Genomic DNA, 24,881 nt, shown 5'->3' with positions numbered 1-24,881 from the left:
GGGAAAGAGCAAGCTCGATTCGGAAAAGATTGACTTTGCCAATTGTATTTTTTTGTTGTTGTTGGAAAAGACCATACGCACAATTATTTGGAATATATCCATTTGAGTCCATCAAATCACTTTGAAAAGTGGGATGATGATCATCATGATATGGGCTGCTGGTGTGTCCCGCCCCTATCCCAGGCTGAGTGGCCTACCGCACAGGCTGGCCCACTGCCTTCCCAGGCTGAAGATGAAGGTAGGGTAGGACTTACTTCTATTTTTTATTTGGATATTTTGAAAAAATTATGTAAATATGTTTTGTCTCGTGAATAGTGGTGACCATTTGTCAAGTTTATTTACTTGGTGTTATTGTGAAAGAAGAACATAAGTGACGGAGGAACACTGAGAGAATATCTTATTTATTGAAGTAGACTTTATTTAGATAATATGGGCTCAATTTTGGCCCAATATAATCATTGCAAACAAATAGTTGTTTAAATTAGTTGCGAGATTAGGGCAATTTAATTCAACTATCTTTTACTTCTTTTATTCTTGTAGTTTAAGCTTCCATGAATGCTTCTGTTGTATAGTAAAATAACTTTGCGAAGTTTGTCATATGCATCATAGGCAGCCCCTCGGAATCGAGGAAGACTTGCTTCCATTCCTGATTTGAGTTCTCTGGTGGTTGAACAGTCCAATATGAGTCACAGACTCTGTCACAGGTGGGACAGACATTCGCCGAGAGAAGGGTTGGGTGGGACTGGTTTGCTGCACGCTCCTTCCGCTGCCTGCGCTTGACCTCTTCACGGTCTCGGCGTTGAGATTTGAAGAGCTCAACGCCCTCCTGAAAGCACTTTCTCCACCTAGGGCGGTCTTCGGTAAGGGACTCCCAGGTGTCGGTGGTGATGTCGCACTTTACCAGGGAGGCTTTGAGGGTGTCCTTGTAACGTTTCCGCTGCCCACCTTTGGCTCGTTTGCCGTGAAGGAGCTCTGCATAGAGCATTTGCTTAGGGAGTCTCGTGTCTGGCATGTGAACTATGTGGCCTGCCCAGCGAAGCTGATCGAGTGTGGTCAGTGCTTCAATGCTGGGGATGTTAGCCTGGACGAGGACTCTCATGTTGGTGCGCTTGTCCTCCCAGGGGATTTGCAGGATCTTGTGGAGACATCATTGGTGATTTATCTCCAGCGACTTGAGGTGTCTTCTGTACATCGTCCATGCCTCTGATCCATACAGGAGGGCAGGTATTACTACAGCCCTGTAGACCATGAGCTTGGTGGTAGATTTGAGAGCTTGGTCTTCGAACACTCTTTTCCTCAGGCGGCCGAAGGCTGCACTGGCGCACTGGAGGCGGTGTTGAATCTCTGCATCAGTGCCTGCTTTTGTTGACAAGAGGCTCCCGAGGTATGGGAAATGGTCCACGTTGTTGAGGGCCACGCCGTGAATCTTAATGACTGGGGGAGGCAGTGCTGTTCGGCGAGGACAGGCTGATGGAGGACCTTTGACTTACGGATGTTAAGCGTAAGGCTCATGATTTCATATGCTTCGGTGAATACATCGACTATATCCTGGAGTTCAGCCTCAGAATGTGCGCAGACACAGGCGCCATCCGCATAGTGTAGCTCAACAACAGAGGTTGGGGTGATCTTGGACCTGGCCTGGAGGCGGCGTAGATTAAACACCTTCCCACTGGTTCTGTAGTTTAGGTCCACTCCAGTGGGGAGCTTTCTGACTGTGAGGTGGAGCATGGCAGTGAGGAAGATCAAGAAAAGGGTTGGAGCGATGACACAGCCTTGTTTGACCCCGGTCCGGATGTGGATTGGGTCTGTAATGGATCCGTTGGTAAGGATCATGGCCTGCATGTCGTGGTGCAGGCGAAGGATGTTGACAAACTTTTGAGGGCATCTGAAATGGAGGAGGATGCTCCATAGACCCTCACAGTTGACAGTGTCAAAGGCCTTTAAGATCGAAAAAGGCCATGTATAAGGGCTGGCGCTGCTCCCTGCATTTTTCCTGCAGCTGCCGCGCTGCAAAGATCATGTCCATTGTGCCCCATAAGGGAATGAAATCCGCACTGTGATTCCGGGAGGAGCTCCTCGGCCACAGGGAGAACTCTAGCGACAACTTTCCCAGTGGCTGATAGCAGGGAGATTCCCCTGTAGTTGCCGCAGTTGGACTTGTCCCCATTTTTAAAGATGGTCACGATCACTGCATTTCTGAGATCTCCCGGCATGTTCTCCTCCCTCCAGATGAGAGAGATGAGGTCATGTATCCGCGCCAACAGCGCCTCTCCGCCATACTTTAGCGCCTCAGCAGGGATTCCATCCGCACCCGTAGCCTTGTTATTCTTGAGCTGTTTTATGGCTTTGCCTACCTCGTGCAATGTTGGGGTTTCATTGAGGTGGTGGCGGGTGGCATGCTGCAGGATGGGGTCGAGAACACTCGAGTCAAAGGCAGAGTCTTGATTGAGATCTTCGAAGTGCTCCTTCCAGCGGACTCTGACAGCCTCGGTGTCCTTGATGAGTGTTTCCCCGTTCTTGGCCAGGAGTGGGGTGGGGCCTTGGGAGTTTGCCTTGGGTAGGTGGCCTTGACTGCAATGAAGAATCCTTGCATATCATGGCTGTCGGCCAGTTGTTGTATCTCCTGTGCTTTCTCCAGCCATCACCTGTTCTTTAGGTCCCGGGTTTTTTGTTGGACCTCAGCCTTGAGCCGTCTGTAACGTTGCTTTGCTGCTCCCGAGTTGGGTTGTTGCTTGAGGCTCAGAAATGCTCTACGCTTGGAATCTATTCGTTCTTGGATCTCCTGATCATTTTCATCAAACCAGTCCTGGTGTTTCCTGGTTGAGTGATCAAGTGTCTCTTCACAGGACTGGTTATGGAGACCTGGAGGGCAGACCAAGCGTTGTGGGCAGTCAGCATTTCAGGATCATCAAGACACGCCAGATTGGCTGTATAGGCTCTTTTAGCTGGGTCTTTAAGTGCCCCGGCATTGACTTTTTTGCGGCACTGCTTCTACTGTTCCCTCTGCTTTGGGGCTAATGTCGATGATGGATCGGATTAGGCGGTGGTCCGTCCAGCAGTCGTCAGCTCCTGTCATGGCGCGGGTGATGCACACATCCTTGCTATCCCTGGCTCTGAAGATGACATAGTCGAGCAGATGCCAATGTTTGGAGCGAGGGTGTTGCCACGATGCCTTGTATTTGTCCCTCTGGCAAGTCCTCAACATGATGCACACCGTACTTTTGACTTTTAATCAATTTTTAATCAACTCTTAATCTATTTTTTTTGTCATTATGACATCCTGTATAGCTGTTTGATCCTATTCACATTCTTTAGTCAAGTCATTAAGTTCTGCTGGCCTCTGATGTACCTACCTGCGCTGATTTCTTAACTCTCCGCAAAGGTTTTCACAAGCGGCCACATATGCTGGCCTAAGTTAGTTTGGAGTAACTGTTAGCTGGCCAAAGAGGCCTAAATGGCCAAAACAGGCGTAGGTGTCTGGTAACGCTCCCTTTTGGAAAAAAAAACTAAACTAAAAAAATCCTAACTAACTCACTTACACTGGCGCAAATTGAGTGTGCAAAATGGGGATTTTTAAGATACTCCAGAAAAATCAAGTTGCTCCCAAAAAAACTGAGCAACTCCTGGCCAATTTTGAGCCCAAAGCTGCACTCCCTCCAAGGCCAACATATCCTTCCGAAGATGTGGTGTCCAGAATTGCTCACAGTACTCCAGGTGTGGTCTAACGAGGGCTTTCTACAGTGTAGCGTAACTTCTACCCCTTGTATTCTACTCCTGTAGATATAAAGATTAGCATTCCATTAGCTTTTTTTATTATTCTCTATCTGTTCATGACATTTTAATGATCTATGTACATGTACCCCAAAGTCTCTTTGGACCGCCACTATTTCTAGCTTTTCACCATTTAGAAAGTACTCTGTTCTATCTTTTAGGTCCAAAGTGGATGACTTCACATTTGCCTAAATTGAAATCTATTTGCCACAGTTTTGCCCATTCACGTAATCTATTAATAGCTATGTACTTTTATGCTTCCATATACAACGTTGACAATGCTGCCTATTTTGTGCCATCAGCAAACTTGGATATGTGGCTTTCTATCCCATCATCTAAGTCGTTAACAAATACGGTTAATAGTTGAGGCCCCAATATAGATCCTTGCAGGACACCACTAGTCACATTCTGCTAATTAGCCTACCTGCCCACAATCCTTACTCTCGGTCTCCTGCCACGCAGCCAATTTCCTAACCAGGTCAATAATTTGTCTTCAATTCCATGAGCTTCAACTTTAGCAAACAGTCTCTTATGAGGGACTTTATCAAATGCCTTCTGGAAATCCATATAAATAACATCCATAGACAGATTATATTTAGGGCATCTACAATGTGCTCACCTACTTCCTTTAAACCCTGGGATGGAAACCATCTGGTCCTGGGGATTTGTCACTCCTTCGTGCCATTATTTTCTTCATTGCTGTTATTTTGCTTATGCTAATTTTGGCACATCCATGTTCCTGATTCAATATTAGTTTCCTTGGGATGTCCAGCATACTAACCTCTTCCTGTACTGTAAATACTGACGCAAAGTAATTATCCAGCATGTCTGCCATTTCCTTATTTTCATTGACAATATTACCATTATCAGTTTTCAATGCTCCTGAACACCCTCTTTTTCCAAACATAATTGTAAAAAATTGTGTTTATTTTTATATCCCATACAAGTTTCTTTTCATAATCCCTTTTTGTAGCTCTAACTGTTTCGTCACTCTTTGCTGTTCTTTGTATCTCTCCCATTCACCAGGATTTGTTATTTTTTGCATTTTTGTAGGCTTTTTCTTTTAGTTTTATGTTGTCCCTTACCTCTTTAGTTGTCCATGGCTGTTTATTTTTAGCAAGTAGAGCTCTTGCTCCTTAGAGGTATGTAAGAGAAATTTGGCATTAGGGGTACCAGCGGGACAAGGGTTAAAGTGCTGGTTCCTGCACCGACCCATAAGGAGGTAAAAGGCCTTTCTTTGGCCTTGTACCAAAGCTCCAGAAGTTATCTATTCAATAATATTCCGACAGGATACAATGTGAGAACCTAAACAGACATTGATAAGACCTTGCGAAGAGGCTCGAGGCAGACTCACGGGCACCAGGGAGAATCAACAAATTCTGACCTAATGAAGTAATTCTAGTCACGGCCTAAGGTAGTCACGGGGGTCTTGGCCTGTCAATCCAAAGTAGCACTAATAAGGTAGTCCAATTAGGGATCTAGGGCGTTCTTACCAGGGAACGGAGGGGTTTTTGAAATGTATAAAAGTTGTATGATTGTGCTGTTCGGAGAGCATCTCCACTCACAGGCAGCTGTGATGAGAGGTGTTCCCGGACGTTCGTAATAAAAAATCGTTATACCTTGCCATTCATCTCTGTCTGCTAACTCCGGGGGCTGTTAACGCGGGTTGGGGCGAGCGTCGACCCTCTATATCAGGGGGCCCGCTTGTGGGAGGAGAAGCCTTCAAATTTTCCCCTTACAAGGTATAAACTAGTTCTGTAGCACATTAAATGCGAGCACAATTAAAGGCCAATGGGAATAAAGGGACAGTGGCAGCATGGATACAAAATTGGCAAAAGGACAGAAAATTGGCAAAAGGACAGAAAGCAGAGAGTAGTGGTGAATGGTTCTTTTTCAGACTGGAGGGAAGTATAAAGTGTTATTCCTTAGGGGCTGGTATTAGGACCACCATTATTTTTGATATATATGAATGACCTGGACATGGGAATACAGAGCATTATTTCAAAGCTGGTAGATGACACAAAACTCAGAAGGGTAGTAAACAATGAGGAAAAAAAAGACATGCATTTATATAGCGCCTTTCATGACCACCTGACGTCCCAAAGCGCTTTACAGCCAATAAAGTAATTTTTGAAGTGTAGTCACTGTTCTAATGTAAGAAAAGTGGCAGCCAATTTGCGCACAGCAAGCTCGCACAAACAGCAATGGGATAATGACCAGACAATCTGTTTTAGTGATGTTGATTTAGAGATAAATATTGGCTAGGATAACTCCCCTGCTCTTCTTCGAAATAGTGCCATGGGATCTTTTACATCCATCTGAGAGGGCAAACTGGGCCTTGGTTTAACGTCTCATCCAAAAGACAGCACCTCTGACAGTGCAGCATTCCCTCAGTACTGCACTGGAGTGCCAACCTAGATTTTTGTGCTTAAGTCTATGGGTCTTCACAGATTTCTATTAGTTAGAGATAACAAAATTTGCTTGTGAAAGCTAGAAAGGATATTTAGTGTTCAAAAGGTTAGACAATTTTGGACTATTTTACCCATCCAAACATTCCATAAACAATTACAAATATTGTTCTTGATTTAAAAGATGCTATTAAACTGGATCATATAATTCACTGATTTGCTAGGTTTATCTTTACTTACACATTTACTCACATGATTGTAAACATCTTTCGTTGAATTGTGTTTGAATCAAGTTTTTTCATTTTCAGGATATTTGCAATCCAGTGGAATTTTTGTGAGTTGATGAACAGTATTGGCTTCTGTACCTTTGCATATATATCATCCTCCAGTGGGAACATCCATACATCCAATGCCACTCCACATCTATGTGTAAAAATAAAATGTAGTGCAACTTTGTTCATGAATTCTGCAATTAATATGCACATACTCAGCAAGCGCGTTCCCAGCCACAGGTAAATGAATAGATCTCCGTTTGACACTGGGCTTGGTAGCTATGAGTTATCTTCCTAGATTAATTAAAAATATTTTAATATTCTTTAAAAAAAATCAGGGATAGGTGAGAAAAGACTATTCGTCCATGAAAGCTCATCCTTTAGTAAATTAATTCTCTTATCACAGCATCTAATTGTATTTTGAATGTTTTTACCTTGTATCTTGGTAGATTATTCCAGTCATTTATCACCCTTTAAATAAAGGTTTTTTTCCCCCCTAATACCTGTTTTATTTAATTTTCATTAACTTCTATTTATGTCTTTTGATTCTCCTTCCTTTCTTTACTTTGTAGTACTAATCTGGATTTAACTTGATCATAATCAAGTCTCTCACCCACCTCCTTGGCCATCTTGTTACTGAATTATAAAGTTTTTCTCTAATGTTTCCTCCCATTTTATTCTCTTTACTATGGAATTAATCTTGTTGCCCTTTTCGCTACCCTTTATAATACACGCATAGCTTAGAAATGGCTGTCAACGTAAAGTGACCATGCTGGTGACAATTGTGCGACTGCAGCCAGTAATCTTGGGGCTGCTGTAAAGCACTCGATCATCCATTTTCCAACATTGATGAAATTGCTAAATGAATTTTCTAATTGGCTCAATTTGTGCATTAGGGGAATTAAGATGGCACATTGGACACTTAAGAGGCAAGCGCTCCATATTACAGCAGTAACACATTGCTCGTTTTATGCATTCAACTTACCCAAATGGAACAAGCATTTACCAGAGAGCTTGCAGTGAGAAACCAGGAGTCTTCATTTAAAGGTAAGTTGCTGCTAATATTTTCTTTCCACATTTTATATTTTTGTACATTATGTGAATTGTATACTGGTACTGTATTTGGCAGAGGAGAACCAACAAAAACAGGAAGTGGGCTGCCTGCGAGATGCACTAACGTGTAGCATATCGTCAAATCCCAACTCTCCATTACATAGCGGGTCTCCTGTACACTGCCTGATGAAGCAGGAGAGATGTGCCTAAAGTAGCTAAGGTTTAGCAAGGAAGCATTGAGAGCTGTACCATATCCTTCAGAATGACTTTCGTCCAACATGTAACATCTAAATGATACTGTCAGTAGCTGGAAAAGTCAACGTGACCCTCAGTTTTTAACATATCCAGGCTAGCGCGAGGGCCAGGTGTTTCAGTAGTTAATTTGAGTTCACAGATTTGTCAAGAATGGGAGCAATGCCTTATTTAGTAGGGCCAAAAATGTCATCACTTTCTCCACTGATCAACAGCAGCAAGTTGAAAGGGCAACACAATACTACAGAACTACTGGATTTCTCACAGCTCAGAAGCTCATTGACTGTCCAAATTGCATTTGGGCTGTTGTGCACAATACTGTGTCCTATGTCACTTAAAGGATTAAAAAAAAATTCAATGTGTGCATGGTGTTCAACAACCAGCATGTAAATATGCAGGTCAACATTTACTTCCTCAGAAGCTCTCACAATGTCTTCTCTTTAAGGCAGTCAGTTCTGTCATCTGTGGTCGAAGAGTGGAAGGATGGCACCAGGGAGACCAAGGGTGCATTATCCATAGCAGTAGGGTGCAACTGAAATAAAGCTCATGCTACAAATATGATCATCAATCATAGCATCTTGAAGCAGCAAGATCGGGGCAGCCTTACAGAACATACTTCCCACTCCAGGATTTCCAGAATAATCACTGTCTGCTGTATGACTTAACCCTGGAAAGAGGCTTGGCCTGCAGGTTAAGGTCAATGATGAGAATGGCAGAGCCATGACCTAATAGGGTTTAACAGCAGTATCGGGGCTACACCATTTCTTAAAGAGGCAAACCATGAATGCCTGTTAACCTTGACCAGACCATCTTGTCCTACTCTTTCATGGTCAGTTCTTCAAACACCATTTATTGGCATGTTATGTTGTAACCAATAATAAATATATATTAAACACAATCTTCAAATCAAGTATAGGCCATCAATTTACTTTATTATGTAGTGTGAATGATAGCAATTTGAGTGGGCACGCTGCTACCTTTTAGTGCTTGTGTGTTCAGGTGTGACAGCTGATCTACTACTCACTCAAGTGATACCCATGTGGAAAGAGCATGTTCGTTGGCTGGTGAAAGGGTTTAATTGATAGTCTTTTGGGATTCCAGTGATCCTGGATCTCCTTAGGCTGCGCAATGCGAAGGTCCTACATGCACGTCAGCCACATTTGGGTCGATAATGCTTTCTGTTTTTTTCCATTTTGTCCAGTGCTTCGTACACCAGACACTTCTGTGGGAGAGGGTGGAGCATCATTTTAATAAGTCGTGTATCTTCTCCCCCAGCCTCCTTGAAGTAGGACTTGGAGCTCTAGGCCTGTTAAACTGGCTATCCACACTCCGTAACATCTAATTCTATAGCAATATTGCTCTCCCAGTGTTATTTCAAGTGCTTAACTTCCTAATTGCAGTTCACAACTAATTAGTGTTTATCATCTTTTGTTAACTGGCCTGGTCTGCAGGTGATATAACCACATTTTAACCCACAGACTTAAAATACCCAAATTATGCTTAAACCAGCAGGCTTCATTACTCCCAAAAACATATCTTCACTGCTATCACCTGAACAGCAGATCAATGGCAGTTTCTGGTTAGGATATATTTAAAAATTGTATGGCGTCTAAAATTGAAGTCAGTTTCTAATTGTGGCCCGATTAGTGCATTGTAATTATTTTACTATAACTTCTCTATTTTACTGATCTGGCTGTAGATCCGACCATATTAGCTTTTTTATATTGGTTCAACCCATTAACTAGACATTGAAAGTGGCATGTCCAGTATTACTCATAGGTGCCTTTCTAAGTTTCTATTTATTTATTCAATTTAATTCATTATTTATTTATATCAGAGATTTGTTCAGCTAATGTGTGACAATTTACATTCAACAATGTTTAATTTATGTTCTGCTTAACTGACTAAATCTTCCTGCCATCAAGAATGTGACTAAATTAGGGTTTACTAGCACAAAAGCAAAATACTGCAGATGCTGGAATCTGGAATAAAAACAGAAAATGCTGGAAATCTCAGCGGGTCAGGCAGTAGCTGTGGAGAGAAAGCAGAGTTAACGTTTTGGGTCAATGATCCTTCATCAGAACTGGAGAGTGTTCGGAAAGAACAGATTCTTAACAAGCACTGAAAGGGGGAGGGGAAGAAAGAACAGAAGGGAAGATCTGTGATAGGGTGGAAAACAGGAGAGATTAGAGAGGCAAATGGGATGATGGGCCAAATTCAAATGTTAATACCAGGAGTTAGAAAAACATTAGACAAGATAGGGTGTGAATGGCAGGATAATGACCAGCTGCCATTAAGAGACGAGAAAAAAAGAGACAGGCTCTGGGGGGAGGGGGCTAAAGGGAGCCAAAGATTGGCAGCGGCAATGCTCTAAAATTGTTGAACTCAATGTTGAAGGCTGTAAAGTGCCTAAACGAAAGATGAGGTGCTGTTCCTCGGGCTTGCATTGAGCTTCGTTGGAACAGTGTAGGAGACTGAGGACGGAGAGGTCAGAGTGGGAATGGAGTGGAGAATTAAAGTGACAGACGACCAGAAGCTCAGGGTCACACTTGCGAACTGGACGGAGGTGCTCCGCAAAGCGGTCACCAAATCTATGCTTGGTCTCCCCAATATAGAGACCACATGGTGAGCAGCAAATACAGTATACTAAATTGAAAGAAGTACAAAGTAAATCGCTATTTCACCTGGAAGGAGTATTTGGGCCCCTGGATAGTGGGAAGGGAGGATGTAAAAAGGCAGGTGTTGCATCTTCTGCGCTTGTACGGAAAGGTGCCGTGGGAAGAGGAGGGGCTGCTGGGGGTGACTTGCGGAATGGACCAAGGTGTCGCAGAGGAAGCGATCCCTTTGGAATGCTGGGAGGGGAGAGGAAGATGTGATTGGTAGTGGGATCATGCTGGAAATGGCGGAAGATGATCCGTTGAACGTGGAGGCTGGTGGGATGAAAGGCGATTTACTAGGCTGTCTGGTTGATTTATGTGGATGATGAACATGAGTTGAAGCACTGACCCTTGTGGAGATTCACTGAACACTGCACATTCTGACATTACTCCTCTCTCAAGTGCTCTCTTTCCTACAATCAAACTGCACATTTGCACATGAAGGTGAGCAGATATTACCAGATGGTAATAGGATGAAGTACCTACAGGAGGCAGACAGCTCAGGAACAGAGAACCTTGATAAAAGTGCAGAGGGGATCCTGTAGGTTGGTACAATCAAGATTTTAAGCACACTAAAGCTCTAATATCTATTTAATATTAAATATGTTGACTAGATAGCAACATTTTGTTTCAAAGTGCAAACATTTTAAAACTGCCAACATTTCAATATTGCACCAGTTATGCCTTTTAGGTGGTATAAATGGCAGGTTTTGATTATAAATTTATCATTGTGACTTAGCTTGAAAAGCTATGCTGATTTAGTAATTTTACTGAATTTCCAGACATTCTCCACCAGATGTCTCTTTAACAGCAGAAGAACATTGCCTGTGCCAATGTAAGTAAGCTCTGCTGAACATTCTGCCCTCCCTCACCCATTCATGCAAATTTGTCGTCTTTGGTAACCCGACTCTGTTAGGTACATTTCCACATTCTCTTCCTTGACACTTTCCCCTTGTTTTAAAATCCTGTTTTTTGTGTCCTCAGGGTATTTCTGTGTCAGCACCTTCAAACATGGTGCTACTGAAGGTGATGCCATTCTATTTACAAAATCCTCAACCCCCTTTTTCCCCCTCCACCCTTCCATCTTGCCTTAATTTGCTCCCCCAGCTGGGTCCAATTATCCCTCCGCTCTCTTAACCCTGCTTGACCTAAATTACTGTACTTGGTATCGACTCATGTACAATGCCACAGGAAGTCGACTAATATATTAAAAACGAGAGAGCAGTTAGACAGGAGGTTAGAATTCTGAAAGATAAAAGTGACAGAGTTAAAGATAAAAATGTTGAAATATTAACTGAATATATTTTCTGGACGTATTCACTAACTTATCAAATATTTCTGCTACATTGACTTAAATCCTTTAGGCTTACATGATATATTGGAGAGCAAGTTTCTGTTATTCTGTCCAATAACTAATTACCCTTGATAAGTCTAAGTTAAGGTCCAAGGCAAATGCGACCGAGAGCTTGGGAAAAGGATTCAAGAATGATCAATTCCCATGGATGGAAAATGTTCCTAAATTAATTCAGTTTAGAAAGAGGGAGAATCTCTTCAGCAAAACAGAATGGCTCAACCAAATTACGTTCAGTGAAGTTCAGTAAGAGGCCAGTTTATAAATGACTAACAATAATCTCTTCAAAAATAAGTCATGTGACTGCAGTTCTCATTAATTTCACTGGAGTAACCTCTCTTGACAGATGGTTGCAGGAATGGATACATTATACCACCGACTTGGCCATCCTTTGTTGTTCATTGTGAAACAATTTCCATATGCCATGAACAATTATGAAGTTTCTGACAAAACGATCATCGACCTGAAACGTTAACCCGATTTCCTTTTCGCCACAGATGCTACCTGACCTGAGTGTTTTCAGCGTTTTCTGTTTTTATTTCAGATATCCATTGTTATGTTCAGAATAACTCCACAAGACTGTATACTGTAAGCTCAAACTGTTGTGACCTTGGTCGCTTTAATGTAACTCCAGAGTGAGGAAGCAGCATGGTGGACTGCCTTTTATACCTGCTTTCCCGGTGTGTGCAGGTGACCCTTAGGTCTCCCACAGGTGCGCCCCCGGTGGCAAGTCTTACACACTAGTAAAGTTTACATACATAACATCACTCCCCCTCCCTCCCCCCAAAGTCTTAGATACAAGTTATTTACAAGTTGAGGCGATCCGGGGCTCTACGTTCCCAGGTTGATCGCCTGAGTTGAAGTCCTGGCATGGGTGAGTTGGTCGGATCATTGCTGCACTGCAGCGCAGCTGGTCTGATCGGACTGTCGGGCATGTTGGGTTCATCCTCGTGGTTGACAGCGAGGTCGGTTGCTGGTTGGGTGTGTGTTGGTGGATCAATGATGGTAATGTCCTCTTCAAACTGTTCTTGGTTGTCAGTGAATCGTAGTTTGGTCTGATCCAAATGCTTTCTGCACGTTTGTCCATTCAAAAGTTTGACAACAAACATTCTATTCCCCTCCTTGGCTAAAACAGTGCCAGCAACCCATTTGGGACCATGACCGTAATTAAGAACAAACACAGGGTCATTAACCTCAATGTCATGCGATACAGCCGCGCGATCATGGTACACGTTATGCCGGTGACGCCGGGTTTCTACATGATCATTGAGATCCGGGTGGACTAAGGAGAGTCTGGTTTTGAGTGTTCTTTTCATTAACAATTCTGCAGGGGGAACCCCGGTAAGCGAGTGGGGTCGTATCCAGTAGCTGAGCAGAACCCGAGATAATTGGGTCTGCAGGAAACCGTGCGTCACGTGTTTCAAGCTCTGCTTGATAGTTTGGACTGCCGTTCCGCTTGGCCATTGGATGCGGGCTTAAACGGGGCAGACCTGACATGCTTGATGCCATTGCGGGTCATGAACTCATTGAATTCCAAGATGGTGAAACATGGTCCATTGTCACTAACAAGGACGTTGGGCAAACCATGGGTGATGAACATGACCCGGAGGCATTCAATGGTGGCAGTGGACGTACATGATGACATTAAATCCATTTAGAGTAAGTGTCCACTGCTACAAGAACATTTTTCCTAGAAAGGGGCCAGCGAAATCTACGTGGACCCTGGACCATGATTTGGAGAGCCATGACCATAGACTCAGTGGGGCCTCCCTTGGTACATTGCTCAACTGTGAGCAAGTGTTACACTGGTGTATGCATAACTCCAATTCCGAGTCAATGCCGGGCTACCAAACGTGCGACCTGGTGATAGCCTTCATCATGACTATTCCTGGATGGGTACTGTGTAGGTTGCGTATAAACGTTTCCTTGCTTTTTTTGGCAAAACCACCATGATTCCCCCATCGGAGACGATCTGAATGGATGGACATTTCATCCTTGCATCGGTAAAACGGCTTAATTTCATCTTGCATTTCCCCGGGAACAGCCGACCAGCTCCCATTAAGGACGCAGCTTTTTACTAGTGATAGCACAGGGTCTTGGCTAGTCCAGGTCCTGATCTGGCAAGCCGTGACGGGTGACCCATCACTCTCAAAAACATCCATTACAAGAAGCAAGTCTGCGGGTTGCACCATTTCCACCCCGGTGGTGGGCAATGGTAGCTGACTGAGGGCATCAGCACAGTTCTCAGTGCCTGGTCTGTGGCGGATTACATAGTCATACGCAGATAATGTTAGTGCCCACCTTTGGATGCGGGACGAAGCATTGGTGTTAATACTTTTGCTTTCTGAGAACAGCAAAATGAGCGGTTTGTGGTCGGTTTCGAGCTCGAACCGGAGTCCAAATAGGCATTGGTGTATTTTCTTAACCCCGTATACGCATGCTAATGCTTCTTTTGCAATCATACTGTAGGCTCTTTCAGCTTTAGATAAACTTCTGGACACATATGCAACTGGTTGCAGTTTGCCTGACACATTGGCTTGCTGTAACACACAAACGATCCGGTACGAAGATGCATCACAAGCTAGTACTAAACGTTTACACGGGTCATACAATACAAGTAACTTGTTAGAACATAGGTTTCTGGCCTTATTAAAGGCTGTCTCTTGAGATTTACCCCAAACCCAGTCATTACCCTTGCGTAACAATAAATGCAAAGGTTCCAGCAAAGTGCTTAACCCCGGTAGAAAGTTACCGAAATAGTTGAGGAGTCCCAGGAACGAACGCAGCTCCATCACATTCTGTGGTCTGGGTGCATTCTTGATGGCCTCCATCTTGGAGTCCGTGGGTTTGATGCCATCCACCGCAATCTTTTTCCCCAGAAATTCGCTTTAGAACCTCTTCCAGGTTGTGCAAGTGTTCGGTGATGTCACAACCAGTGATCAGGACGTCATCTTGAAACACCATGGTGCGCGGAACCGATTTCAGCAGACTCTCCATGTTCCTCTGGAAGATGGCCTCGGCCGAGCGAATCCCAAAAGGGCATCTGTGGTATATGAACAGTCCTTTGTGCATGTTGATGCACGTCAATTTTTTCGAAGGTTCAGCCAGCTCCTGTGTCATGTCAGGTGAACGACTTCCTCCCTGCTAGCGTTGCGAACAGATCATCCGCTTTGGGTAGTGGGTACTGGTTCTGTAACGAGACTCGGTTGATCGTTACCTTGTAGACCCGCAGATTCTGACCATCCCATCGCTTTTCAACACCAGAACAGTTGGACTGGCCCACTCATTGAACTCGACTGGCGATATGATTCCCTCTCGTTGAAGTCTGTCCAGCTCGATCTCCTATGATGAACGGGCCATGCATCAGGGATGAGATGGATCTGCACTTTGGCGCCTGTGAAGTTGCCGATTCCTGGCTCAAATAATGATGGGAATTTGTTTAGCACTTGGGCGCACATGGCGTCATCCACTGAAGACAGTGCTTTGACACTTCCTCTTCAGCCTCGGGTTGAGTTGCCTCTCTTACTCGTTCAGCGTGATCTGTGCCAGATCAGTCATCTTCTGCCGACTCTGCCACGTGGTGAGTCGCAGCACGTTTGCACATTCGCTGGAGGTGCTCCATTGTTCCACAGCCCTTGCACACATAGTGCTTGAATCGACATTGATGGGCCTGATGATTACCCCCGCAGCGTCAACATGGTGTTAATGGATTTGCATTCAGGCCCCACAGCGGACTCTGAGTCATCCTAGGTCTGGCCTCATCAAAATTGCCATGTACAGTTCTGCTTGCTGAAGGCGTTATTTTATGCACAGTACTTGCCAGTGAGCTTCGAAGCTGCAAAGATATCTGTTTAGTGTTATCGTTCGTGGACATGAAAGCCTGGGCTAGCACGATGGCCTTGCTCAGATCTAGGGATTCGACAGACAGCAGTTTGCGAAGAATGACCTCGTGGCCGATTCCAAGCACGAAAAAGTCCCACAACATTTCCCCCAAAAATCCAGCAAATTCGCACGGTCCCGCAAGGTGTCTTAGGTCGGCAACATAGCTCGCCACGTCTTGGCCCTCGGAACGACGGTGCGTATAAAAGCGATAACTGGCCATTAAGAAGATCTCCTTCGGCTTGAGGTTTACTCGAACCAGCATGCGCAACTCTGCAAATGTCTTGTTCGTTGGTTTAGTCTGTGCTAGCAGATTTTTGATGAGGCCATATATCGTGGACCCACAAACGGTGAGGAGAATCGCATTATTGTCCTTATCAAGCTCGTTGGCCACGAAGTACTGGTCAAGATGCTCAACGAAGGCTTCCCAATCATCACCCTCAACAAATCTCTCAAGAATACCAATGGCAGCCATAACCGCGTGAAAGTTCTTGATCTGTTACTCATCGCCAATTGTTATGTTCAGAATAACTCCACAAGAATGTATACTGTAAGCTCAAACTGTTGTGACCTTGGTCTCTTTAATGTAACTCCAGAGTGAGAAAGCAGCATGCCTTTAATACCTGCTTGCCCGGGGTGTGCAGGTGACCCTTGGTCTCCCACAAGTGCGCCCTCTGGTGGTAAGTCTTGCAGACTAGTAAAGTTTACATACCTAAATAACATCCAGCATCTGCAGTGTTTTGCTTTTTGGAAGTTTCTTAGTTCTATCTACATCATCATTATAGGCGGTCCCTCATATCGAGGATGACTTGCTTCCACGCCAGAAAGGGATGAGTTCACAGGTGTTTCAGTGAAGGACCTAATATTCCAGGTCCCGAACTACATATTGAAGGATGGAAGATGCCTGCGCGCAAATTATTTATTTATTTTTTTTTAAACATGTGGTGGCCGTTGCACGCCAACCATCACACGGGCTTGACAGAGCTAGGTCTTGGTCCAGTGGCTTGGATTGACCAAGACGACTGGAGACCAGCTCTGCTGCACGGGCCTAGCATTGTGTGGGCTGGCCCATGGCCCCCAAGCCTCTTCTGGGCCCCGATCACGTTGCTCCGCGATCACTCGTCGCTCCTGCGTCCCAACCTCGCCACTTTTTTTGACACCTGTGGCTGCTGGCGGGAGCTTGCTGTGCACAAATTGGCGGTGGGCATTCCCTCACCAAGAAAAAAAGTACGTGGTTGTCTTTGTGTTGACCCTCCCCCAACCTTCTCCTCCCTTTCCCCTATTGCCAATCCCCGGTGCGATCCCTTTAAGAGGGGTAAGTTCCCTTTAAAAGAGGGGTGCGCGGCCCCTTTAAGAGCTGCCAACTCGGACCTCAGCAATCTGCTGCTGCAGCTGTTCATGCTGCTTCTCCCGCTTCTTCATCAGCTGCATGGCCCGGCCCGCCTCGTTGGCCGTTCCTTTGTACTGCGCCATGGCCTTGACGGCGGCACCTGAAAATCCGGTAATTTAAATCCACAAGAGATAAAAGATAAAGAAAATTTGTCCTGCTGATTGAAGTGCCGCTGAGCTGTGCGTGTGTGGGAGAAGTACATAGTACTTGAGTGGACTACATATATTAAAAATAGAATCATGATTTTTTTTCTTAAATTGTGAAATAATTTCTTGACCTCAAAGGTATATCACACAAGTATGCTGAGTAGAGTAGATATTCTTTGGCCACAAAACCTTAAAAATTACACTTTAAAAAAAAAAGCATGAGTGGTATAAATATGTAAGTAATATGATAGAATAAACATTGCCACTTGTGGGAAGAGAGATTGGTAAAGTTTGTAATTTTCTTAAGCATTCATGTAGTATGAATAGAATATGTCACACGCATGAGCTCATGCGTTATTTGGTCAGTCTTGTTTACAGATATTTATATCACTATGGCCCTGAAATTGCGGCCTCTCCGGGTGCGTACGATGTGCGCATGCGCCCGAAGAGGCTCCGTAAATGTCTTTTGACAGATCAAACGCATTCCTGGGAGAAGGGCCTTCGCGGGCAGAGATTTGGGCTCTTGGCCCAGCGAATGTCCTTAAAACTCTTACCCCTGGTAAAAGTAAGTGTAAGGCCTGCTTTTACCAGCATAAAAGTTTTAAAAATTAAATTTTATCACTAATTTTTATATTAAAAACCTTGTTCATTAAGTTAAGTTTATTTTTAACCACATTAAAACATTTTCAAAACATTTTTTCCCCGAAAACATTTCATTTAGTTAAATTTCAATTAATTTTAAATATGTGAGGTGTTTTTTAAAAATGTATTTTGTGTTTCTGTGATTTTGGGAGTATTCTTATTGATAGTAATGAGAGCTCGTACAAACGGAACTCACTATCATCATCAATGAGAATATTACATTGTGATTGGTCTTCCAGACCCATGTGATCCCAGGGTGCGCTTACGTTCCTGGGATACGTGGGCCTCTGCGCTGGGCTGCGCATCTACAGGACAGGAAGTGTTCAGTCCTCTGGGACCACCAGTTACTTTTGTAAAAAAAAAATTTGGTCAGAGGCATCTGCCCGCAGGAAGCCTCTGACTGCAATTTTTGGCTTTATGACATATTCTCGATTTACAAAAATTCAATCAATTTTATATGTCGATAATAGAATCATATACTTAGCATTTGGCAATGTTATTTTATCTGAACTAGAATTATAATGTAATATAACATTAATTGAAGTCTAAATTGTCTATTAACATGCAGAATATAGTAGGCTGTCCATGTCACCTTCGGATATTTAAGATCTTTTCTATCAATAAATTTCATTGCACCGTGTCCCAGATTTATTAAGACTTACCCAAACCGAAGCTCTTTGCTGAGTGACTCAATAACTGTAGCTCCACCAAATGAGTGGCCCATGATAGTTACTTTAGACAGATCGAGAGAGTCCTACAAAAAGTGGTTAAATTAAAAACTTTTAAAGCACAAGAAAGTTTATATTTTACTGTTTTGAAATATGCAGTCACATTTTTTTGAAGAATCTTATTTTGAATCCGGTTGCTTATAATCTATGGTCAGTACATTTCCTTTAAAGTAACTCCCTAGCTATTTTATAGCTGAAAATTAAAGAGATTTGATGTTTTCACACAACATACAGTACATCTGTTCCGTGGAATCACTCTCCCTCAGTGACATCACAGAGTGGTCTTGCAGAGAGGACTTCTGAAGTTTGACATATCTTTATGCAGCTCATTTGTGTTTTTTTGAACAAAAAGTATCTTCCTAGACTTTAACAGTTACTGTTCAATTAATCTCTGGACATGTAGTCAATGTTATAGTACTAGACTACATTCACTGTATATACAGATATCATACGGAGCAAGTGTGATTTCTGATAATGGTTTATTGCCAACATGAGTCACTGCTTGTTTTGAAATCTTATAAGAGTGATGCATGCTAGAATAGCTGCTTTCACAGTAATCTCACAATTTATTTATAAATAAACATACAAGCTGTGAAACATCTATGAATTGCAAAATAAACTGCAGCTAGACTTGAATATGAAGATTGATTTCATTCTGTGGTCTATTGATGATCACTGTATATCTTCTATAAATTACTTTCAATCTTTTACTGTGTAATGCTGGTTCTTGAATGCTTCTTCTGTTTTACAGAAGTGGTGAGAGTGCAAAAGAGAGTGAGCTTTTGAATTAGAGAAAGTGAGATGGGTACAAAACTGAGGGAAGAAGGTGGCTGTGCATGCATGAGAGCATGGCATGAGAACGGTCGCAGGATAAAGTACGGTACAAAAGGAGGGGCAGCAGGTAACGAAGAGGGTGAGTGAATACATAAAAGAGCGAACTGGTGTGAGATATAGTGCGCACGTGCATGAGAGAGATGTGTGCAGGCAGTTACATGAGAGTGCATAGGCTACTGAGTAAGATTGCATGCACACACGCATATTTTAGTGTTGAGCAGCCTAAACTGGTCTTTCAATGATAAATTTTTATGGAACCAGAAGGAGCAGGAAAGCTTCACTTAGCTCCACAAACATACAATGGCCTACTGCCGGCCCAGGCTCGCTCCTTCTGCTCGCCTCCCCCCAGACCTACCTCCAGATCAGCTCAGCACAGCAGCCAGCTGACATTCCTCGGGTCTGAAAGTGATGAGCGACATTGGAATGCCATTGGCACTAGCAGCTCACCAGTTTCATTTAAATGAGTTGGGCCTCAAAATGGCTCTGGGCTCTTTGTTGCGGGAACATGCACATGCTGAACCCTGAAAAAGGGGGAAGGGAGAGACAGCATTCACGAAACATCGTGAGAGTGAGCTCATGGAATTAGCAAATAAAAGTGTGCACAAGGGCATGAGAGTGCATGCAGAAAGTGAAAAGCTGGGGAAAACAATAGAATGATGAGTACAAAACGATGGAAGAGGAGACTGAGACAGACACAGAGGGGGGAATTTTAACCTAAAACAAAAAGGGTGGGTTTGGAGCGTGGTGGTAGTTAAATTGTTAAAAATCGGATTCCTAACCTGAACCCGCCTCCAACCCACCCAATTCCAGTTTTAACGGAGGCGGGACAGGATGGTGGACGGGGGCGGGCATCCAACCTGCTTCCAGGATACGGGATGACAACTTAAATATTACAATCAGGCTGGAAGCCTCTTTTTTGACCTGCATTTTATTTTTAACAGTATGTGGACAGGTTTTATACAATTCGTAAAACCCAGCTGGCCTCAGTATCATTGGTGGGCGGGAGGGAAGGCCTGAGGGAGTGATCAAAGGCCGCGTGGGGGGCTCTCCCATTGCAGAGGGTTAGGTAGGGACCCTGGATCCAGGAGGTAGGTATAAAGGCACTTGCCTCCTGAATCCAGCTGTCCACGCCTTGCTGTAACTGCTGGGTTTTATACAATTCAGGAGAAACTTCTTTACTTAAGAGTGGTGAGAATGTAGAACCACATGGGACTGAAGTCACATATAGGCCACACCAGGTGAGGACAGCAGTTTTCCTTCCCTAAAGGACATTAATGAACCAGATGGTTTGTTACGAAAATCCATTAATTTTGTCACCTTTATATGCAGATTTAAATAAAACTGAATTCAAATTCTCAAACAACCATGGTGGGATTGGAACATGCGTTCTCTGTATTATTAATCCAGACAAAAATGTGCCCATACCTTCATTTTGATGAAATCAAAGTCTAGTGGAAGTACATTATGTACTGGTTTTCCCATGTTTATATCAGTAATCAGATTTAAGGCCCTGATACACTCTTCTGCTCTCTGATGTACCTGCAAATCACAAGAAACAAACTAGTTAATGAGAACTTCAGCTATTTTTAAATAGTTTCAGAAAATGAAACAACATTATCAAGTGATACACTTCCTAATATAGAAAAACCTGACTAGACCTTGTGCAACGATTAACCTATTCAACAGAATTATTAATCGACTGGAATTATTGACTGAAGCGGAATTGATTAATTAAAATTAGTGTTAATGAGAGGCAGTCACAGGTTTTGGTTTGAATGGCTGTGTAAGAATTGTGCTCTCCAGGGCCCCATTTTCTATTGCCAATTTTTCAGTACAAGGATCTGTTTGATACTTCACTCATGTCAGTTTTTGACACTACAGGTCAAACTTCCCTTATCCGGAACCACTCCTCGTCCAGAACCGGGTGGTGCATGCGCAGAACTCCGATATGAACAAATTGAAGTCCTTCCTCGCTGCCGACTCCCGCGATCCTCCCCCACCCTCATGATCTCCCTGCCGCATTTCCAGCGCCAAGCCAGCCAGCCCCGATATCCTCTTGCTCAGAACCTGTACCATTCAATTTAACGTTACCACCCCTTGTCCAGAAAAATCCCTTATCCAGAACAGGCCAGGTCTCAAGGATTCCGGATAAGGGAGATTCAACCTGTATACACAATGGCTAACAAAAATACAAAAAGATCAATTAATCAGAATAATAAAAAGCACCTTGTTCCTCGATCAATCCTGCTCAGGGTCCTAAAATAGTGGGCCCAGCAAAGATTCTCTGAACACTAGTGGAAGAATTTGGGTCCCCAAAAAATAGAAACCCAAGGCTTCTGAAACACTTGAGTGTTCAAAATGCAATGTACAGCTGTTTAAATTGAACTTCAGTGGAAAAAGTCACTGGATCAAATTTTCAGATGAATATTTGTGGCAATAGCTCTACAGCATCTTATTTTCCCCCTACAGTTCCATTAATCAGACCAATGGGTTTCCCAGTGGCAGTCCCCCATCTCAATTTTCTGGAAAGCCAGAGAAGTGATGCCAAACAGGTCCTACTGCACCAGATGTGTTTTGTGCCCACACATCTCCAACTACAAACAGGAATACAGATACCTTGCATTGGCAGATTTGGTGTATGCAGTAACTCCAGTTCCTCTGGTGAGCTTTAATAGCCGACCACAACAACAGGCCCAATGTCACAAATTGGATAGGAGTGATTACTTCTTCAGAAGAAACACCCCAATCACAGTATGTCATGCTTTCAGAAATATTGAATGAAAGAGGGCATGCCAGGGTGATCAACAAACCCCTGGGAGAACAGACGTACCAACATTAGCATCCTCGACCAGGCCAACATCCCCAGCATTGAAGCACTGACCACACTTGATCAGCTCCGCTGGGCAAGCCACATTGTCCGCATGCCAGACACGAGACTCCCAAAGTAAGCGCTCTACTCTGAACTCCTTCACGCAAATGAGCCAAAGGTGGGCAGAGGAAACGTTACAAGGACACCCTCAAAGCCTCCTTGATAAAGTGCAACATCCCCACTGACACCTGGGAGTCCCTGGCCAAAGACTATCCTAAGTGGAGGAAGTGCATCCGGGAGGGCACTGAGCACCTCGAGTCTCATCGCCGAGAGCATGCAGAAGTCAAGCGCAGGCAGCGGAAAGAGCATGCAGCAAACCAGTCCCACCCACCCCTTCCCTCAACAACTATCTGTCCCACCTGTGACAGGGACTGTGGTTCTTGTATTGGACTGTTCAGCCACCTAAGGACTCATTTTAAGGGTGGAAGCAAGTCTTCCTCGATTCCGAGGGACTGCCTATGATGATGAACCTAATTAGTTAGTGGCATCTTGGCAGACATGCCCATATCTGCAATAATTGGTTTACCTACCTGGCAAACATCATGGGGAACAGTCTTCACAGGTTCGAGGTGAACAGAGATTCAGATTCAGAACTCTGCAATTGCTTCTAATGTGCACCTTAGGGCTGACAAAGCCAGTGACATCAGCTGCAGCCTCTCTCTAGATATGCTGCTATACTGAGCTATGAGGACAGGGTCACAAAATAGCAAACGGAGCCAGCCTCCTTGTAAACTCGTTCAGCAGTTCTGAGCTGCTTCCTCTTGTGCCTTGCTTTCCCATTAATATTATTTTGGTCTGTTACTCCTTAGCCTGCTACTCACATATAAATGAGTTAAAATGCCGTTTGAACCTCTAAGGGTGCAAGAATTTTTGTTTCCACCACCCCCTCCGCAAACCTCCGGGCCAAACAAATCCAGCACAGTGCTAAGGGAGTGCTGCACTGTCGGAATGCTGTCTTTAAGATGAGACGTTAAACTGAGGCCCCTCGCTCAGGTGGCCATAAAAAAATCCCATGGCACTATTTTGAAGAGCAGGGGAGTTATCCTCGATGTCCTGGCCAATATTTATCCCCAATTAACATAACTAAAACAGATTATCTGGTCATTCTCACATTACGTTTGTGGGAGCTTGCTGTGTGCAAATTGGCTGCCGGGTTTCCCACATTACAACAGTGAATACATTCCAAAAATGACTTCATTGGTTGCAAAGCGCTTTGAGACATCCAGTGGCCGTGAAAGGCGCTATATAAATGTAAAGTCTTTCCCTTTAATTTTCTGTATCCCTTTAAATTTCATCGATAGCATTTTGTTTTTAATCACACTAGTAGTAGTGCATACATCTAAATAGGCACCATTATTATGGTAATAAACTGACCATGGAGAATTGCGTGCAAACAGCACATCACTTCAGGTGGGCTGTGCACCCACTTTTAACCATTCAGAATAAATTGCACCTGTATTGGAAAATCTACCCTCTTATATCCTGTGACAGCTAACAAATTGTGTGACTGGAGTTTTTGTATGAAATTTGATATCAGACAGAAATGGGGTTTCTGATTGTTGTCACATGTTAACATTGCTTATTTCTAGAAGTGAAAGCCACAGGTGTTAGGCTTCGAGGATACAAATTTCATCTCTGCATGCCAAGATTATCAATGTGTCTGTTTTTCCTGATCAAATATTTTTTTTCTTCAAAGGAATAAAAGGAGACTAATGTCAAGACCTATCTATGGTTCTTTAGTTCTTCCTGGACTTCTGTTGGGTATTCAGACTAAAGTGATGCATAAATATTAAGCTTTCATATTTCACATGAAAAAGATATGGGGCTAGAACCTTCACTTTTTTTGCCTGCTTAACGCCCACTTAAAGCCCATTTTACCGCTGAAATGATGTATACCGCCCAGGTATCGCTCATTTTGGCATAAAATGGAAACTGGTGGGCTTTTTTTAGGAGACATCGCCGAGTGTTATTTTCCCAATGGGCTTAATGCCAAGAAAAAATATTACCGCCCGCCCATTTTTTTGGGCGGTATTAGCAGAACGGGCGAATTCAATGCCCATATTATCGCCCAGCGTTACTTTCCTCATGGAATTAACGCCGAGATTCAATATTAACGCCCGGCGACTGTTTTTTGTTGTGAAGAGCATATTTACCCAAATTAGCGGCCATGGAGATCACCCACTGTTAATTTCACCACCTCGCACATATCGCCCACAATATCGCTCAAAAACCACCCACAAAAAGTGGAACTAACCGGAACGAATCACAGCGTTATGGACGCCATGTTGTAGATCACTTGGCGAATCCTTTAAAAGGCTGCTGTGCTTCAACCTCGGCGGAGTTAGGATGTACTCTGCAGGTCGTTGCAGTTGATGTGAACATCTCTGAAAACATCTTGACCACACTGTGACTGATTGGAATTGAAGAGGTGTGCTCGTTGGGACATTCCTTGTTTGTGTGCAATCGGTGGCAAACAGAGAGCTATTGTAATGGGGCCTGTCCTTTCTCACCCTCTCTTGGTGACCAAATACATGCAGCAGACTCAACATCGCTGAAGGAACGCTGCACTGCACTATGTACCCAATGTACGAAGTGACAGACAGATGAGGAGGACCAGACGTTACACCCC

General features: G+C 43.7%; 2 protein-coding genes across 7 annotated transcripts in view; one reads left to right on the top strand and one right to left on the bottom strand.

The window, feature by feature from the left end:
- pla2g7 (phospholipase A2, group VII (platelet-activating factor acetylhydrolase, plasma)) overlaps positions 1-24,881 on the bottom strand; it is a 242,266-nt gene that overhangs the window by 8,088 nt on the left and 209,297 nt on the right. For all 5 annotated transcript variants that reach the window (XM_070885052.1, XM_070885053.1, XM_070885055.1 and 2 more), the window contains 3 exons: positions 20,809-20,922; positions 18,484-18,575; positions 6,432-6,602 (listed from right to left, as the gene is read on the bottom strand). In XM_070885052.1, the coding sequence (XP_070741153.1) occupies positions 6,432-6,602; positions 18,484-18,575; positions 20,809-20,922 (377 nt within the window). The remainder of the gene's footprint in view (positions 1-6,431; positions 6,603-18,483; positions 18,576-20,808; positions 20,923-24,881) is intronic.
- The window catches only part of LOC139267161 (tudor domain-containing protein 6-like), a 118,567-nt gene that overhangs the window by 69,153 nt on the left and 24,533 nt on the right, over positions 1-24,881 (top strand). Inside the window, exon 3 of one of the 2 annotated variants that reach the window (XM_070885050.1) lies at positions 19,301-19,341. The exons of the other annotated variant lie outside the window; for it this stretch is intronic. Coding sequence (XP_070741151.1) covers positions 19,301-19,335 — 35 coding nt within the window. The 3' untranslated portion in view covers positions 19,336-19,341. Of the gene's footprint in view, positions 1-19,300; positions 19,342-24,881 lie in introns of those variants that run through there. 2 annotated transcript variants of the gene reach the window in all.

This window comes from Pristiophorus japonicus, chromosome 7, assembly GCF_044704955.1.
Source record: "Pristiophorus japonicus isolate sPriJap1 chromosome 7, sPriJap1.hap1, whole genome shotgun sequence".
In the NCBI taxonomy this organism is placed as follows: Eukaryota; Metazoa; Chordata; class Chondrichthyes; family Pristiophoridae; genus Pristiophorus; species Pristiophorus japonicus.
This window is presented reverse-complemented; position numbering and strand designations above follow the sequence as displayed.